At 50.0% G+C, this 19,342-nt stretch overlaps 1 protein-coding gene across 1 annotated transcript in view; it reads right to left on the bottom strand.

The window, feature by feature from the left end:
* Positions 1 to 10,650: 10,650 nt before the first annotated feature.
* Positions 10,651 to 19,342, bottom strand: part of GRIN2A (glutamate ionotropic receptor NMDA type subunit 2A) — a gene marked incomplete at its 3' end in the record, with an annotated part of 327,135 nt that continues 318,443 nt past the window's right edge. The window contains exons 11-12 of the mRNA XM_084250771.1: positions 15,313 to 15,551; positions 10,651 to 12,444 (exon numbers count right to left, since the gene is read on the bottom strand). Of these exons, the coding sequence (XP_084106897.1) occupies positions 10,651 to 12,444; positions 15,313 to 15,551 (2,033 nt within the window). The remainder of the gene's footprint in view (positions 12,445 to 15,312; positions 15,552 to 19,342) is intronic.

Genomic DNA, 19,342 nt, shown 5'->3' with positions numbered 1-19,342 from the left:
TGGGAGGGGCACACAGAACTTAGCTTTCATGTGGTTGGAAGAACTTACTAACATGATGTCTGTGAAGGCAGCCCAGAGTCTGGTCCAGTTACGTGCTTGAGAAATGCAGACTTTCTTGACGCTTCTCAGCACTCGGCGCCATATTCAGTCATAAAGTCTTGATAATTCCCAAGAGTTGTGTCAATTTGAGTGAGCGATTCTCTCTCTCCCAGCCTTTTCATCTAGAGACAGAATCCCCTGAAGCCCGGGCCAGGCAGAAACACAAGCATGGGTCCTCCAGGACGCATCTCCCCTCTTATTGTCTAAAAGCCTCTCTAGCACCACTCCTGCCTGCGCGGGCCTGATGCACAGGAGAGAAGGTAAGTCCTGAACACGGAGCGCTTTTGAGGCCTACGTGTGAGGTGTGACATGATTCAGTAAGGAGAGACGTTTGCTCAGAAAAAATTATTTCCTGGAGGGGAAAAGAGACTATTGCAAGAAGGAGAGCACTTTGCTGGTAAGATCTGCTAACACCTCCCTTTCTTCCACAGGGAGGAGTAGACAAAGCTAGAAAGGACAGAGGTGGGGGAGCGAGCTGAATGAGAGAGGCACGACTGACCAGCAGATCTGGGACTGTGAGGCCAGTCTCTTCTCAGGAAGGATAAGCCTGTTAAGGGGAGTCCCTGGGCCAAAGTTCAGGGGTTGGGAAGAGGAGAGAAGTTTCACTAATGTTTGGTCAACAAGCATTTTGTTCTAATGAATGCCTGGGAACAAGTTCAGCTCATCATATGAGGTGGAGACTGGGAATTTGGAGGCTCGGCACCTGCACTCGCGTGGGAAAGCCAAGGGGCATCCATGAGTCATTCCCAAGAAGGGGGTCCTTGCTGCTTCCTGGAACACAGAGAGTGGGCCTGGTCTCTAGCCATCACTTTCTCCTAGAATCCTAAGCCACAGGGCTGGGTAAAGTCCAACACTATGAGGGTCGAGACAGCACATGCCAGGAAGACCGGATCCAGGGGAGAGACAGCGGCCAAGCTCTGGGAGTCAAGTCCTGCAGTCTCCCCAATCCAGGGCTCCCCCTCTGCTCCCCAGGGAACGCAGGGGGCAGGCAAGTCATTGCCCCTCCAGACAGATGCCAAGCCTGCCAGAAATGTTCACGGGGCCGCCGCAGCAGCAGTCACGCTCACAAAGACGAGAACTCCATTTCTCCTTTTCATATCAATTGGCAGAAATTATCTTTATTAGAAAAATGAAATTTTCCGGTATTTACATTTGTACACCATATGACTGGGCACTTCTGTTGCCTCGAGTTATATACATATCAGTTTGCACACACATTTCAAACCCCATTCCTTAAAACAGTGGATATCACGTTGAACAGAAATAAAAGACATACTACAAGAAGACGACCATAGTATATACTTTCTCTATCATAGAAAGGTGTTAAGCAAACGTGTAATTCTGTAGCTATGCTTGGAAATATTTAATACAGTTATCAGCACTTCTTCATGCAGTGGATTAAAACATGACAGGTATAAACTGCTGCGATTGGTAAGTGAACACCTATTCCCAAATGAAAACCGTAAGCAGAGCACACAGCTTGCTTTGGACTTCACCATACAAGACATCAAGCCGGTTCTGATGTGGGTTTTGGACTGTGTTGGGATGTAGCTGTGAATGGAGACTCTGCAGATGGCGTTCAGTCCCACCCATGCTGGGTTGAAAATGGACTCGGACCTTGGAAGCTGCTTAATTCGGTTACTTTCTTGTGAGCAATGACCAGCTTGTGTTTTGTGCAATATGTCTTCTAACGCGAGTGAAAAATGAATAGTTTGCCCCTTTTTCTGTCTGAGAAGGCCATTCGTTATTATTTTTATGGTCTACTTCTTATTCAAGCTACTGATGAGCTCGCCTAATCCTTTCTGAATAGTCAACTGAAATATATATACTATACATCAACACATATGCACAAACATTCTAGGGTGATAAATTACAGTGAATGCTACTGACTAGAGAATTTGGCAAGTATATGCTTTTCAAATTTGTTTTGGCAGGGGAGCAAATAAGATTAGGAGTCCGAGTTAAAAACAACTGATAAAGAAATCTTTGGGGGATCCTCAGCCCTGGGAGGCAGCTGAGTCACATCTAGCCATGGAATTAATTGTATCGTGTCCATTACTGAATTGTCGATGAAAATGTTATTCTTGATCTTGCCTCTTATTTGGAAAAAATAAAAGGCAATGGACATCGTTTTCCAGTGAAAAATTTGGGAAACATGAATGCTACAAGTTTCACTTTCATCTTCCCAAATCCATCAGAGTTTTTAGATGATCACCTTGGCTTTGACCAAAATGGTTGTTTGAATCTTTAATTTTGAGACGGGGACATTTCCTTAGTGGCCGTAGCTCCAGAGCTAGCTACAAACCTAATAAACTCAAGATTAAAAAAAAAAAAATAGGTTTAAAAAGTCAATACCACTCATTTATTTGAATTAGCTTAACTGAGGATAGAAATAATTCAATAAGTCTTAAATGGCTAATGTAAAAACCTCAATTGGATTCTAAAGGCTATGATTGTTTTTCATGGAAAAACTGACAATGTTTTTATATTTCGGGACCTTCACTATTTGCTCAGCTATCAATAGTCTTTGATTTGAGCCCTTTATACGCTTGAAACAGCAAAATGTCAGATCAATGAGAAGCATTTAAAATGCCAAAGACAAACTTATGTTTGTTGGAGAACAATTAACCTTATCAATTTAAAAGGCAGCTGTGGTATTGGCTACGTGTTGTGTTAATATCCTTTTGAAGGTTCATCTGAAATCCTTCCCAAAGGTGTGAGAAAGAATTAACCGGAAGAGGTTATGACCTAGGGCTACCACTAATGAGGAATGTTCTAGAATTGAAAAAAAAAAAAAAAAAAAAGAAAACACCCTGAAAAGTCATTGTTTGCTGTTTCACAGATGTGGTACAAAACGGGGATTTTTGGGTGATGATCTCACTTGTCTTGTTTGTTTCTGCATACTGCTGACACTTAGAGGAAGTTAATCTGAGAAATGACTCCATTTTAAACCATTTGGTTCCGGCTCCCCGGGGAGTTGAATACTTAGAAATACGGTCCCAGAGCAGAAAGACTATGGCCAATTTGTTCTTTAGAGTGTTCCAGTCTCCGCTCAGCTTAACATCCCTGGGAAAAGGTTGCACACCCAACAACAGGGTTGCAAAACAGCCATTAAGTAAGAATCTTTCTGTCTTGAGAGACCTTTTACTGCCAGCTTGAAAGATGTTATTGGCTAGAGAATTTCTCAGCGATGGGGACAAGAATGTTTATGTTAGGTTAATTGACCCTCCGGAAGGATAGATTCACAGAAGCTTCCGGAAAAACACTCCCTCAAATCCCAGCTCGGTTTCCTCAACAAAAAAGTGGACCTAAAGGGCCTGTCCCACCCCCGGCAAATATAAATGCCAGGAGAGGGAAGTCCACAGAGGAAAAGGAACAGATAGTTCCAGAAAGGAACATGTGGACTCAAGGCGGTTGCCCGCCCAGAGAGCAAGTGCTGCATCTCTGGGGCTCCCGGAAAGCCTAGTGGAAGTGTTCCAGTTCAACGCGCTTTCATTTAATGGAACAAACTGAACAAGCATCCCGTGACTCAGTAGTTATCTTGGAAGAGTGACCAGGAAAGTATCTCTAAGATGATTTGGAAAAAAGAAAACAAACAAAAACCACGACAGCCCAAGAAGGGGAAAAAGAAAAATCTTAAGAGCTGGTCCTCAGTATGCTGACTACAACTGACTGGCTATCACTGATGTACAAGCTGTACTTCCAGTCACAACCGCAAATCTCATCTGTCTGCTTGGCATCGATGACCAGACACGGAGACGGACTAGAAGGGACAGTCACTTTCAAATAACATGGCCTTTCTAAAGATGAAGCACAATGTCTAGAGGGCTTTCGTGGGGGCTCACAAGGCAAGGCGTGTGCACGGGCATACTCTTTGCATATGATGAATGGAATTAGCCCTGATGTCTATGGAGAAAAAGAAGCGAGATTAGAAAGGGGATATTTAAAATTAGGCACATGCTAAATAGAGAAAATAACTCCCCGAGAACCAAAGAAGGAGCTGCTGAGTGCAAGCCTGCAGGGGAGGGACACAGACGGCATTCAAGTCTCAGAAGGGACCATGAACAGAAGTGAGATCCCCAGGAGTTCTCAGTGCACCCCAAACCAGACGACCAGGGTAGGGCTCTAGCAAACATCCGCGCATGGAGGCTGGAACTCAAGAGAGAGCCCCGGGGACCTCACAGCAGCCTCCCTCTTTTTCTCACTTCTATTCTGACCTCCCTGGAGGAGATCAGGCACTTCAAGAAAATGCCTCTAACATTCGGGATTTGGTTTGTGGCAAGTTCTTGTTGCTGATGAGGCTGAGACCAACCTGAGCCTCAGTTTCCTTATCTGTAAAATGGGGCAACCAAAGTGACATCTGAGGTTATTTTGAGAATCACATTCTAGAATTGGCCTAGAATATAGTCTACACTTTGATATTTCCAAATTCGGGTGCTGATAAAGGTGCTTATTCTTTGTGATAAACAAAGAATCTAACATCCCAGCAATGCACAGGATAGGCTGGATAGAAGAGAAACGTCTCTCTGTCCATCCCACCATCTCCCTGAAACACACCTTGATCCCCGTGACCATCGCCTCGCCCCATTTTCTCTCTAGGGAACCAGATGCGTTCTCTTTTACCAGCCACAACAGCAGGCACTTGGGACTAACAAGGAATGCTCCCTACCCCTTCCCTGATACAGTTGTACCCTGAACTATCATAAATATTCTTCACAAGTCAAAAACAAAACCAAACAAAAAAGCTGTCAGGAAATTGTCTTTTTACATCACAGTCTATTTTCTTACCCTTTTAGGATTTTTTTCCCCCAACCTTTTCTCGAAGCCCATGTCATATAGCAGAGCTGGAGGGCAGGATGACTTGGCAAGGGCTGGAGAACTGAGTGGGACCAGATCCAAGCCTGCCTGAGCGCAAGTGTCCAAGGGCAAGTCTGCTGGCCTGTCTAGAGGCCCTGAGTACCTCCTTCCAAGGTTAAAACAATCAAGGGCATTTCCTGGCGCATCAACTATATTCTCTGAAGATGCCACCAGGTCCAGGGGAGGGTTTCTGTTTGTTTGATCATGGAACCAGATGCATTTTTATTTTTGGTGAAAACTTGATCGTTTCTGGTTTTTACAGTGAGTCTGCATGTGCATTTCATGGGTCCCGGGTTATCTTTTGTATTAGGGAACTGAATTTCTAGACCGAAAGCAACTTAGGGGAAGAGACTATATTTTCTACTCCCCTCGTCTCTCCCCAGTCCCCAGCTGACCTTAGAAGGAGGTGGATACTCAGTCCTTTTTCATTCTTGGTTCAAGAGAAATAGAACTCTGTTATCTGAAGGATCACTGCCGTCTTTCATCTTTGGTTTGAGGTTTTAAACTATATCCCTTGTTGATTCTTCCCGGGGGGTAGGTCCCTGAAAAAGGTTCTCTCCAGGGCTCTGATGCGGCAGCATGGGGGAGCTCAAAGGAAAGCCAGATTCAAAGAGGGGACGCAGGGGTCTGCATGAGGCATAAGGCAAAAAGGCCAGTCAGTCCTAGAGCCTCTCTGGCTCTTATCCCAGAGGTGCCTGGGAGAGAGCTCTTGAGAGAAAGCTAGAAATGAGTCAGCCTGGCAAAGGGAAGAAAGACAGGCCAGGATGTCCTGGATTCGAGATCTGGTTCTCATACCATCGGCCTGACAATCGTCCACAGATTATCGCCCCTTTGGAAGCTTTTTCTCCTCTTCCTTCCCTTCCCCTCAAGTTAGAACAGAACTCTGCAGGCACCTTCAGCTGGCACCATAGGGGAAGAAGTTCTAGGCCGAGTGGCAACAGAGGATAAGGAATTTAACCAGGAGCTACGCCCAGCGATGGGTGAAGAGAATTCACAAACATACTCCTATCAGGACAGTCTTCAGAAGCCAACGTGAGCAGAAGCGATTCCACACCCTTAACCCCAGATTCCTTTAAAGAAGAGGCTAAGAACACCCAAATCCCACTTGGACTCTGTCATCCTCCTTAGAACTGAGAGTTTTTAAAAAAATAGTGCCTTCTCTACATAAATATCATCCCATCAATCACCAGAATGGGTTTTCCATGTGTTAATACCATCACCACCATTTAATTTTTAACATAAACTTTACATTATGTACAATTTTATTGGAATAATACACTTACGTGTGAATTATAGAAATCAAGCATGTATATTATATACACGTGTACACGAGCAATTATATTCACAGGATAAGTGCGTTCGGTCATCTCCAGTCTATGTCAGTGGCCAGCTGACCTCATCTGAGACGATCAGAGATGAAAACGGCACAATGGAAAAGGGTCAAATGGCAAAGGGCAACTGGGTGGCGGGAGAACTTTCCAGGGCTGGACCCCACAGAACCCTCCATCAGCTCTTTCAACGCTGTTGACCAAAAGAAGCGGGGGCAAACGGAAAGGCTGATTTTGTCTCAAGTGAAAAGAAACATGGCTTTTGGAATGAAAACTGCCTTCCTGCAGAACCCTTAACTCCCATTAAATACCAACCGATGAGTCTGACAGTCAGCTTCCACCTACTCCTTGGCGTCTTCCTGGGTGTCTATCACGGCCAAGGTCCATTCAAAAGAACTCTACTTCCAAAACGACTCCTGTCCCCTTTCCAAGGGCTCAGCACAACAACTATGCCCAAAGGAACATTCCGGGGCTGTGCATCAAGTGAACAGTTACAGGCAGCTCTTCTGAAAGGAAAGGTATTTAGGTTTCTCAAATTACGATTTATTTAGGTCTTAAACCGCAAGGGATTTCAGTGCAAGGAATTTATTTATACGACAACTGATTATTAAAACTGCACTTTTTAGGTTTAAAGGAGATAAATTTTTAATCACCATTTAATTAACACCAACTTTTTTTTTTTTCCGTTCATTTTCATTAGCGATTCCATTTGCAAAGAATTCAGGGCATTTGTCATTTCCTGAGAAGGGTGCAGAATATTAAGTACACATCAGTGGTAGACATATCAAATAGAATAAACAATGTGCAACTCTGTCTGCCGTGGATCTTTTGACTAATTAACTGCCTTGGCTAGAATCCCATTTAACTGAAACTATTTCATTTGTAAACAAGGTGTAATTTTCTTCTTTGCCCCCTGAAAATAAGTGTGAATTGATTTGACTGATTTTGCTGCAATGGGTGAATTTTAATGCTTTCATCAGAAAAGCTAAGCATGAAAACTTCTCAGGCACCCTCCAAAGTAGGGATGAGAACACCAAGTGTCATGGATGAGAGGCACAGCCGGGCGCTGGCTGAACGATGCAGTGAGATTTGCAGATGAGAGAGGGCAGGGAAGAGTCGTGGAAGCCTCTTACCGCCTGCAGAAAACTGAGCCATGCGGGGTTGGCCTTCCTAGAGAACCCGGAGTTGCCTACGGACATGCACGTGTAAGGACAAGAACCTTATTCCAGAAACCCCAAGGCGTCCCAGGGTGGAATTCATGCCTGAAAAGACTCTCCTCTTAGGTGGAATATTTTAAGTTGGCGTGTGTGCTGTTACCTGTGGACACTGACAAGGAGCCTCTGGGTTCAGCTGGGCCAGCCCAGTCCTTCTCAAGGGGAAGAAACCATTTAGCCTTAATGAAATATCATCCCAGGTGCCAGGTCTCACTTAAGTGATGATCGGGCACAAATTTGGGTTTGGAGATTCTGGCTCCTTGGCATCCGCAAATCTCAGATGTTAGAGCTGGGATGTGTCAGAGGGGGCCGTGTCAGGGACCCTGGTTCAGGGCCTGTCCTGGTTCAGGGCCTGTCCTGTCCCCTCCCGTCCTGGAGCTGCAGTCACTGCCGGATGGATTTTCCTGATACTGAGTCTCCAAGAACAGAACCGACTGGACCACTTAATTGACCAGCCAGTTTTTGGTCAATGTTCTTATGTTTGGGGTCATTCCAATCAAGAGTCAGAGAAATTATGCATTTTCTATACTTAGCAGCCAATTCTGATGACTTATTTTACAGTTCACTTTATGTGTGAAAGGAAGAATTTTTTTCACTGCAATTCTGCTCGTTCTTCTCAAAGCCGCCTTTTTGGTTTCTTTATCTGGAGAAGTCTGAGGTTAGCAGCAGAAATGAAGTAGTTATTAGAAGGAGACTTTTTGATCTATGGAATCGTTCCAAATGTAACTCCGCTCTCCCTGGAGCTCTGTCATATTTGGCAGCCCCCTGGGTTTTGAGGACACCAGAAGGGAACAGATGGATGATGTAACATTGCTCTGTATTCTGGGGGGGACTCTGTAACCCATTTCATGTTAAGACAGCCAGTCTTGTGAGGACAGGGAGGTGATCCTGGCTGCAGGGCCAGAGGTCTGGAAGGAAACCCAATGAACGGAAGGGTCAAGGGCAAGACCTTCTGCAAGATGGTACAGTCACAGGTGTGCCTATGCTTGCGCATCAGGGTCACACTCCCAGCCCTTCTCTGTAGGCTCCTCAATTGTTGAGTCTTGGGTCATGGATGATACAACCGCCAAGAAATAAAATGCCATGTTCAAGTATGTTGTTGTCAGAGCCTGGGTGGCCCCTACTGCCTAGGGCCTCAGGGAAGGGTTCCTCCCCGCTGCTGCCCTCTGACAATCCACTGCCAACTGTGAAATTTATTGCAACTACTTTTCATCAGTCTAGAAATTTTTGAGGTTGGGGACCCATATCCCAAAGATGGAGCCATTCATCTTTCTGACCCTCAATCTCTAAGAGAATTACTCCTGGCACCTGCCCCGGTGCAGGAAAGCACGATCTACAAGACAGAAATGCAGCAGGAATCAAAGGAAGATGATAACTCTTCAACCTGCCTCATTGGGCCCTTCAAGAACCAAAGGAAATCGGAAAAGGTCAGGTTGGTCTGGGGCTGGGTGAGGGTTTCTGTCGCATTCCCTGTGCAGACGCCTCAGGAACTCAGCGAAGACTGACAGCGAGTTATCCCAAGTATTCCCAGAACATACACTAATTACTAGATTAGAACTACATAAAATATTTAATGAATGTTGTTTGTGAGCTTTATAATAGCCAATTTGTAAATTAGAAAGTTCTGTTCTGATAAAACACCATAATAGATGCCTTTGTCTGGGGGGACCCCTTGCAGAAGCTCAGTGCTTAGAGCTGGGCGGGCAGAGTGCGTCCTCCCCATTTTCTAAAAACTGAGCATCATTTCGTGTCTTATTATCCACAGGTTGGATTCGAATAAGAGGGGGTGAGCGTGAGAGACTCAGGAATGACAAATGCTTTGAGGAATTTCCCATGTGTTTCCGTTGGTGCTGGTGAGACCGTTTGGCTCCAATAGAACGAATATTTCAGAAGAGGAGAAATCACTTGTCGTACTAAAGTTTATCCACAATTTGGAGGATGCTCAGGTAGACGCCTGAGTGTCTCTCATGTTTTGAAGGCTATTGATTCGCCAGGGCTGGGGTGGAAAGGAGCGTCCGACTGAACTGCGTGACACGAAGGAAGAGAAGCTGAAGCCCGCGCTCGCCTTCAGCGGACGGATGGCTTTGTTCTGGTCACAGGCCACGGGACACACGGGGCTGCCGGCGCCTGCCACCACGCCAGCCCCTCGGGACGGCAACGCACAGTCACTAGACGCACCACGGCTGTGTACAGACCGCACACGTGACGGTTACTCTGGGACGGGAGGGGTAACAGATACTATACAACCCTGAGTCATCACCAGAAGGGGGAGATGCAAACTTACGTACACGGGCATCTGCGGGATACAGGACAGCGGCCGCTGTGTCGCAGGTGCACACTGAGGTACCGAGGACACACATGTGCTCGCTCACCCAGCTCTGAACGAGACCACCGAAGCCGAGGGGGGGGCGCGTCTGTGACACACGCACGTGGACATCCGGAGAGGCTCTCGCAGCTCTCCGAGCGACGGCCCTCTGGGCCTCTTCCTTCAGATACGTCTTGGGAATGGACCGGGATGAGGGGAGCACAGTGACCACGTACACACTGACTCGCTATTCTCTGGGGGCGGCGGGGGGAGCCTGGAGTTCTGGGGTGGGGTGGGGCTGGGATGGAAGGCATAACAACAAAGCCGCGACCTCCTATTCTCTTGCACATGTCAATCTCGCCACGGCGCAGATGCATTCTTAACTGCGTCGCCGTGTCTGTGTCGGGTTACATGCATACCATATTGCTTATTCTCTAGTAGAGGGACCGTTAGGCGTTTCTGATGAGGAACTTACATGGTGGGCTGGTCTCAATGGAATCTGGAATATAGGAAAGCATACCATCGCCATTGGCATCCGGGGCATCGTTATTGCCAACATACCCGGCGGGCCTGTCCAGGAGACCTGCCCTCTCGCTTGTGTGTGGTTGTGTTTTAATTTTTTGGTTAAGGACTCACCTGCCTGGTCTCTGCTGTGCTCAGCACACACCTCTCAAGATTCCTTGAGTGGAAGACGATGGCGTGGAGCCATGTGCAAAAGAACCAACAGAAAAATACCTTCCTATGTCCACCTCCTGCTCACAGGGTACTACTGGACACCCGACATCTACCCTCCGGAACGGTGGCCGTTACGGATGTTTCCCTATAGGTAAAACGTGAGTGGAAGGTTTTAAACATCAGATTCAATACTAGGCATTTTCTTGTACACACGTCTATTGCTGCAGGAATTTAAAACCCTGGGGGTCGAGTACATATTATTCTTATTTGCAGCATAAGGCATAACATGCTCCGAAATGTACACGTCGTTGTGGCCTCTACTGTCCCTGGAACAGTACGAGGCCGTGGACCTCAAGGACGACCGCAGGTAGCTGTCGCTCACCGCCTGGGACGGCAGCGAGTGTTTGTAAGGGTCCGAGGGGCATCTCCCGATGACCAGGCGGTGGTCGTCCCCGTAGGCGTGAAGGAAAGGGTTGTCGGAGGTGTGGTCGGGCAAGAGAGACTTGCTCCGCTTGCTGTCCTCCAGGCCCTGGGGGAACAGGGAGCTTTTGTTCCCCAAGAGTTTGCTTGAGGGGACGCTAAAGAGACTCCCGTACAGATTCCCCTCCAGCAGCCGCTCCCTGTCCTTGAGGCTGATGCTGCGGGAGGGCCTGCTGAGGTCTGTCTCCCTGGGCTTGTCAAGGATGTTGTCGTACGAGTGCTGGCGGCTGATCCTCAGCTTGTTCTTTGGCAGCTGGAGGGCGTTGTTCTGCGCCCAGTCCTGCTGGTACACGTCCTCCTGGGAGGCCGGGTTCCCTGTCTCCTGCAGCATCTGGTCCTCATCGATGTCGTAGAGGTTCCCCATCCGCAGGCAGGCGTCGCACTTGAAGGGGGACCGCATGGTGAAGTGGCCGGCGTAGGTGGGGAGGTTGGACAGGCAGCTCCTGCAGTGCGTGGAGCCCTGCCGGTAGCGGTCGCTGCCCTCGCTGTGCGGGGAGCTCTTGTCCTTCAAGGTGAAGTGCTTGGTGTAGAGCTTGTACTGGTCGTTGTTGGGGAGCGCGTCTTCGTTGTGCAGGGGGTTCCTGTTGGTGGGCAGCGTGGAGTCCCCTTTGCGGAAGCTCTCGCCGGGGTCCTGGTAGGGGTCGGGGAAGTCCGCGTTCTCTGGAATGGCCATGTTTTCCACAAACTGGGGCGGGTCTAGGTGGAAACCGGGCTCCTTCTCACCGTCGATGGTGTAGATCTTGTCCCGGGGGGAGCTGGCTTTGGGCTTCAGGTAGGAGCGCTCGACCTCGCTGCTGCTGTCCTTGGGGGGCTTGGTGGCCATGGACCTGCGGAAGTTGTCCTTGGTCTTGTGGTTCTTGTTGCTGCCGGGGTCCCTGTGGCCCGTGGCCCGGCTGGAGGCTTCGGAAATGTCGGAGTGGGCCACCTCCTCGGGAAGGTACCGGGGGCTTTTGAGGGAGTGGGTCCTGTTCTCCACGGCTCCCTCGTCCCTCTGCGAGACCGGGTTCTGGGTCAGCGAATCTTGGCGGAGCGATTCCATGGATTTCTTCCAGAGCTGCCGGGGCCTGGAGTTGCCTTTGGATTCCGTGCTCACGGCTACCTCCACCGTGTTTGGGTTGGACTCGTTGAGCGTGAGAGGGTGCTGTCCCTGGAACACATAGTTGTTGAGGTTATCCTTGTGCCTGTTGGCCACAAACGTCTGGAGCTCATTCATGTTGTCCCCAAAAATGCTGTCTTTGCCCTGGAAGGACCTGTTGTCCGCATATATCAAGTTGCCCTTGTCGGAAGCCATGTCCACCAGGAGGGAGCCTCTTTGGATGAAGTCAGCAGCCCTTTTGGGGGAATCCATCCTGGAGGAGTTCATGTTGGACATGTTTTTGGCTGACCGGAGGAGCTTTAGCATGTTGCTCTGTGACCCGGTCAGGTTGAAGTCCGGAGACTTCTTCTTGTCCTCGATGTGCACTCCGTGGATGCAGCTGTAAATGCCCTGTGGGGAGGAACAGACACAGCAAGAGACATCAGCGGCAGCCAGCATGGGGGACACGTCACACCTGCAGAGTGAGACATGTCCTCCTCCTCGGCGCCCTGCAGAAGCAGTGCTATCCCGGCCAGGGTCCCGGCAGCATTTCTCAAATGCATGAGACCACCCATCGGGCCTGGCAGGGCCCCTCTGGTTCAGGATCACCTGACTATGGCAAGCGGTCACACCTGGAGTCTGAGGAAATCTCTCCGCTAATGCTCATGCAACCGTGAGAGTCTCAGGGGCTTCAAATTGGGATGAAGGATATTTAATTGACCGTCCCAACACCCGACTCAGGCTTTTGTTAAACTTTCTCATGATTATCTTTGGATTGTGGATACCAGGCTGTTGTCAGCACGGAAGGTCCACCCATGATTAATTCTCCAGGGTGGGGGGTGTCAGCCCTACCCACACCCTGAAGCTACCGATTGAGACAGGAGTCCCAAGAAAGGCAATCAGAATGTGTCCCCTGAGCGGGCAGTCTAGGGGTAGCATGACATCCACGCAGGGCCGTGGAGGAGCCGACATGGATGCTGGGATAGGAGGAGCAGGTTAAGATGCCAGTCTGGCCACTCTCTGCAGACTTGTACCTGCGAAAGGAGTTGTCACAGGGGAAAGCAGAAGTCAGGGGGGTAGAGACCCCGCATAGCCTGAGCCTCTGAGTCAGCCTCTTGGACTTTTACTCACTGCACTCCCCACGGTAGTGCGCATGTGCTTGTTGGACAAAGCTAGAGCTGAGCTTCAGATCCCAGGAGCCCTGGTGCACACTGACTCAGTGATGCACACTTAAGCCTGTAGTCCCCCCGCATGCAGCTTCCTCCACAGGCTGCCCCCTGCTGGGCAGCTGAAGGGGACCCACTTGTTTCAAGGAAACCAGGTGAAGCTGGAAAGGTCCCATCCTAAGCCAGGGCCTCAGTTTCCCCATCTGTAGGTTGGGGGGTGAGCATATTGCCCTTCTAAGGGGTTGTGAGGGTGACAGAGTCACCCTCTGTGTGGGTGTGACCTTGCGTTTGTCGAAACACAGGTTCTTGCCTTGGGCATCCCCACTGCGTGTTTGTCAGAGAAAACGATGGTGTGCGCACAGTGGGGATGCCTGTCCTCTGTGCTGTGTGAACGTGGACCAGCTTTAGAGGTCCAGGAGCCCCGCTATGCGCAGCACGGGGGCTGGTCTACCCTGAGTGCTAAGAAATGCTCGCTCTGTTCATACACACCAGGTTGCATCTATTTTAAACAACAAATGCTATCTGGGGAGAAGGAGGGCCAGTGCTCAAGGAGGGGTGAGGGCAGCAGGAATCCCGGGGGGGCAGGTGCACCTCTCCCTGAGGGTGGGAGGCTGGTGTTCGACAGCAATGCCTGTCCTGCATGCTCAGGCCCCCCCACTCCCATCCCTCGGGGTGCTGGGGACTGCAGGGAGGCACTTAGCTCCTTCTCATCATGTGGATCCTGTCAGCCCACCACGTAGCTCAGGCCGAGGGCACAGTCACCCAGAACAGGCAGGACTCACGAGTAAGCACAGCAGTGCCCGCTGCCCCACATCACCCCCCAGTCACTTGGATATGAAAAACCTTTAGGAACTGGGGAAGAGAATTAGCTTAAAGTTGGCATAATACCTAGTTATCTGCACGCACGTGGTTATGTTTAAGCAATCTGTGTGTTTAGATGCCATCAAGCTAATTAGGAAATATATATTTGCACAGAATCCCGGCTTACGGCGCCATTAAGCGGAGAAAATAAACCTTCCTCACGCAGCTAATGTGCGTCTTCTGAATCTCCCAAGTTCTTAAGATCACCAAATGCTAAGAATACACAAATTCCTTTCCAAAGGGCTATTTGGTTTTCCCAGTAAACTTTGGCAAGTAAAATGAGGTGTTTGCCACCAAATACAAACGTTGCAAGTCCTCCTTCAATACGCTTTTGGAGTGAGCAGGCAATGCCGGGGGCTTGGGGCAGGGGCGGTGGGTGACCCAGGCGGCTGGCGGGGCGCCTGCTCCCTGCACGCCCGCGGGCTCCACCCTGGAAGTGCCTCCCGTGACCGCTCTCACGCGGGGCTCACGTCACGCCTGCATTTTCCCAGAGATGCCTGAGCGGGCGCCCACTGGCGACAGTCTGGGCTTGCGGTTGCTGGGGGTATCCTGGGCGTGTCCCTGCCTGTCTCAGTCCAGCTGTGCCACGCTGCACGGCTCTGCCATCCTACCCGGCCCGTTGTGCAGAGGGTGGCGTGGGGGCTGTGCCGGCGGCCACTGTGTGCCTGGAGCCTGCACGGGGGTGCGAGTCGCGTCGGCGGGAGCCTGCACGGGGGCAGCGCGTCTGGTGCTGATGATAGAGCCACAGACTGGCCGTGCTTGGTCCCCGGGGCACTTGGTGGGGCATCGCGTGTGTGTTTTTATGTGGGGTGAGTCATGGACGTTCATGCATCAAAAGATTTCACATCAAATCAGATGGCCCCGCTGTCGTCCAGGCGCTGGAGACCTGCTGCTGTGGGCCCGACATTCCCGCATTCTCTGCAGGAGGGAAGGGTGACCGCCGCCCTTGGCGTGGTAAGCAGCAACCGGCTTGCCTCAGCCCCTCACCTTGGCACCCAGATTCAGTTGCCTTTTTCTGTCTCCCCTGCGCTGCTTCCTCACGCCCAGCCGGCTGCGCCCACTCACACCTCCCCGTGCTGGCTTCCACAGCCCCGGGGGTGGCGACCCCCACCTCCAGCAGGCGCAGGACTTGGGGACCCTTCCGAGAAGCCCAAGAGGGGCTGGTGAGTAAGAGAGGGGGTGTGGGCCCCACCCAGGGGTGAGGGTCCCCACTCCCCCCGTGTTTTCCTGCATCAGCCGCCGAGGTACTGACCCTGCTGATGGAGAAGAGCAGGCCCGGGCGGTCGGAGCACACGCCCGTGAAGCAGAAGCGCAGCTTCCAGTAGAAGAGGTGCTCCCAGATGAAGGTGATGAGGCTGAGCGCCATGGCGGCCGCCAGCATGTAGAACACGCCCGCCATGTTGTCGATGTCCAGCTGGCTGCTCATCACCTCGTTCTTCTCGTTGTGGCAGATGCCCGTGAGCCACAGGGTCTCCAGCTCCTCCATCTCACCTGCATGAGAGACAAGAGGCACCGTGGGCAGGGGCAGGGCGCTGCAGCGGGCTGGGACCTGCCGCTGGGACAGCGACCCACAGGGCTTAAGGTGAGTTCCCGAGCCCCCTTCTCTACAGTCACGCACTTGGTGAGTGAAGCTATGAGAAGCAGTAGCTCCCTAGTTACCCCTGTAGGAGGACGAGAGAGGTCACAGAGAGGATTGGGTACAGTCCTACAGTCCCTGTGTTATTAAATTTTTGGTCTCTATCACTCTCGCTGCCCAGTGTCCCAGCACACCCCAAGTCATGGGCAGCCACAGTGGAAAGGCTTCACCACTAGGAGCTTCGGGACTCGGGAGTCTCGGTTTTCCTGTCTGTGAAATGGGTGTGATGGGGATGTATCCTGGAGTCGTGCTGCGGGTCAAAGGAACTCACCTAGACAGAACTTCCCACCTGGCCCCTGTAACAGGCAGCCTGCACGGGATTACCATGAAGGAAAGCCCCAGTCCAGTGCCTGGCATGTGGTGGCCCTCAAAGATGTTCGTTTCTTTTTTTCCTTCCCTTTAGAATATCCCGGATGGTTCCAAAAGCCACCCACGAGCCGTGCACTTCAGGTACAAAGCATCATTGAAAAGAAGCATCTCAGCTGACTCTGACGGCGCTGTGCAAACTAAACGCCTCCCCACTTCTGCAGGCTGTTAAAGAGGCGGGTCAGGGGTTTGGTGGGGGGAGGCACCGGTGACATGATTTTCTCTCTTTTATGTGCATTTTATCCAGTTGCCATTTAGGAAAAAGTTCTCTGATCCAAATGTCTAGCAATTATACTAACTGTCTAGCAATTCACGAGACTACAGTACTCTGGCGATGATTCAGCCTTTAAAATTACCCTTCAAGAACAGGAGAAATCATGGAAGATACATACAAAGCTAAATGAAAAAGGAGACTACATCTATAGGTGATCGTGGGGATGTATGACCCTATAGAGATATCGCTGAGATTTTATATCTGTAGATATGCCTATCATTGAGCTGTATCGCCTGTTACATCGAAGATGGAGTAAGAGAATGCAGAGAAAAGGAAATAAAATACTTCAAATATTTGATTCTCTTTTGAAGAGGTCATCAGAATTACTGCTTTCATATTGCTCTTTTAAGTTTTGAGAAGTTACTGTGTTGCTTTTGGTTTGTTTTCACTCTTTTTTTTAATTTTTTTTTAATAGAGGCATGTTTTATTTATTTGTTTGTTTGTTTGTTTGTTTGTTTTGTTTATACATGCACTGGGCACAGTCAGAAGCGCGGGAGGGTGAGAGAATTCACCAGAGCCAGAGCGGGGAGCAGAGCAGGCAGAAGGACCGAAGTACACTGCTGAGGGGAGCAGCGGGCGGCAGGAGAGGTCTGCGCGCCATGTGGGACCCTCCTCCGGTGGCCGGGGAGCAGCCGGGGATCGAACTGGTGCCGCAGAGGCTGCGGGCAGCTTCGCAACCCAGCGCTCAACCTCTGCGCCACCGGGGAGGCCCTGTTTTCACTCTTGAATGATTGGTTAGAACACAGAACTTGAAGCTGACAATTATTTTTCCTTGAAGATGTTACAGTTTTCTCCTCTTTAGGCCGAGAGGCCGGCCGACAGTGTAATTGGCATCACTTTCTATGCAATCTATGTTTTCTGTCATTGCTTTTGAGAGTTTCGTTTTGTCTTGGGTGCAGAACCTAAGTGTGGGTTTGTTTTATTTGTTCTGCTCTGGCTGCAGAGTGCTTGTTCTGTCTGATGACTCATAGCTTTAATTCTGGGGGAAAAAAAATCTCACCCACTGTCACTGTGAATATTAACTGTCCCCATCCTATCCTTAAAAAAAAAAAAAATGAATAGAGCTAATTTTTGGGGGTAGTTTTAGATTTACTGAAAAACTGAGCAGAAAGCAAGAATTCCCACATGCTCCCTCCCCCGACCCCTCTATTACATCTGGCAGTCATGCCATCCATTCTTTATCATTTGTGAACCAACAGTGCTACGTGATGTCTGGAAAAGGCAAAACTGTAGAGATGGTTAGAAGATCACAGAAGCTCATGGTTTACATTGGGACTCGCTCTCTGTGCCGTGCAGGTGACAGGTTTTGGCAAACGCTCCATGGCACGTACCCACCGCACCAGAACCACACAGAATGACTTCACTGCTCTAAGATCCCCTGTGCCACCTACTCACCTCTCCCACCCACCCCGATATGTGGCAGCTCCTGATCTTCTAACCATCTCTACAGTTTTGCCTTTTCCAGACATCATCCTAATGAACCACACACAGTCTCGTCGTGTTGCTTAACAACAGGGCCACGGGAGACCCACATCACAGGTTAGGTGACTTCCCCGTGTGCGAACATCACAGCGTGTGATGAACAAGCCTGCGTGGTGGGCCCGCGGCATGCCCGGGCTCCGGGGGGCTTGTCGGGACCAGTCGTCTCTGCTGTCTGTCATCGACCCACCAGCAGCCTTCCCGGCTTCCTTCGCGTTACAGTAGCATTGACGCTGCCTCTGTGTCTTCCCCTGGCGTGACAGCCCATTTCTTTTTATCGCCGAGCAGCACCGCGTTGCTCAGACACACAGCTTGTTGGCCGCTGACCCACTGAAGGACAGCTCGGTTCTTCCCAAGTGTTGGCAGCTATGAATAAAGGTGCTGCGAACATTCACGTGCAGGGAAGTTTTCAACTCCCTGGAGCAGACGCGGAGGCCCATCGCTGCTAGACTGCACGGTGGGGCCGTGTTCAGCTTTGCAGGAGACACCCCTGCCCTGCACAGTGGCGGGGCCAGTCGCGTCCCCAGCAGCGAGCGAGCCAGCGGGAGTTCCTGTTGCTCCACGTCCTCGCCAGACCATGCGTTGCCGATGTCTAGGGCTTCAGCGAGGGGTGCGGTGACTCTCGTGGCCCTAATGTGCAGTTCCCTGAAGACACATGACCCCTTCTCTGTTTTAATCTTCTGAAAATTTTGCTCGAGATATTTTGGACCTTCCCGTTCTAGGCTCCTGGTTATTAACTTGAATAGTTTTCCAGTCCTCGTCTCCCTGTGCTTCCATTAACGGGTTCCCACAGATCTGTGTTAACAGCTCATTAACACTTCATTTATTCATTCATTAGTAATATTAAGCTTTATGATTTAATTTTAATCTGTTTTAATGGTGGCATTCCTCTGGCTCTTTTAAACTTCTGTCAGTTTTTTTTTTTTTATCATCATGTGCTGTTCTTTGATTTCTTCACCTTTTATACATTTAATAACGTCAAATGCAGACTTTCAGATTCATCTCTGCATCGTCATGTTGGTCCTTGGGATTCTCATTCCTTGGTTTGTGGTGTGTGATGATTTTCATAGATCACCTCCTTGGAGCACTTGTAACTTCTGATTATGAGCCAGTCTCCAGCACTGCTGTCCTCTCCTTGGAGCCCATGGGGTCCCCAAGCACACTGGGCCTTAGACATATCCCTACAGCAGGTTCTGGGGTTGCTTCTGCTATGGGGCCAGTGGCTTTCCATGTGCCAGTTTTTGTATGAAATAAATAGGTACTGTAATCACCACACTGTTCAGGTTGTGCATGTGTAGAACTCTATACTCACTTGGACTGTAATTTCTTGGCTTCAAATAGATGGCAAGCTCTCTTATACTTTCTTTGCTTTTCTAGGTTCCTTTTCAGGCTCACTGTCTCCTTGAAGGTTCCAGATTGACACAGTGGTGTCATTCTCACTGTGGTTACATAGCTCGGGGCCCCTGCGTGGATATCAAAGCCCCATCTTCCTGCCTTAGGCTGCTGCCCCTCACCGGATTGGTACCG

Source organism: Talpa europaea (genome assembly GCF_964194135.1).
Source record: "Talpa europaea genome assembly, chromosome: 12".
In the NCBI taxonomy this organism is placed as follows: domain Eukaryota; kingdom Metazoa; phylum Chordata; class Mammalia; order Eulipotyphla; family Talpidae; genus Talpa; species Talpa europaea.
This window is presented reverse-complemented; position numbering and strand designations above follow the sequence as displayed.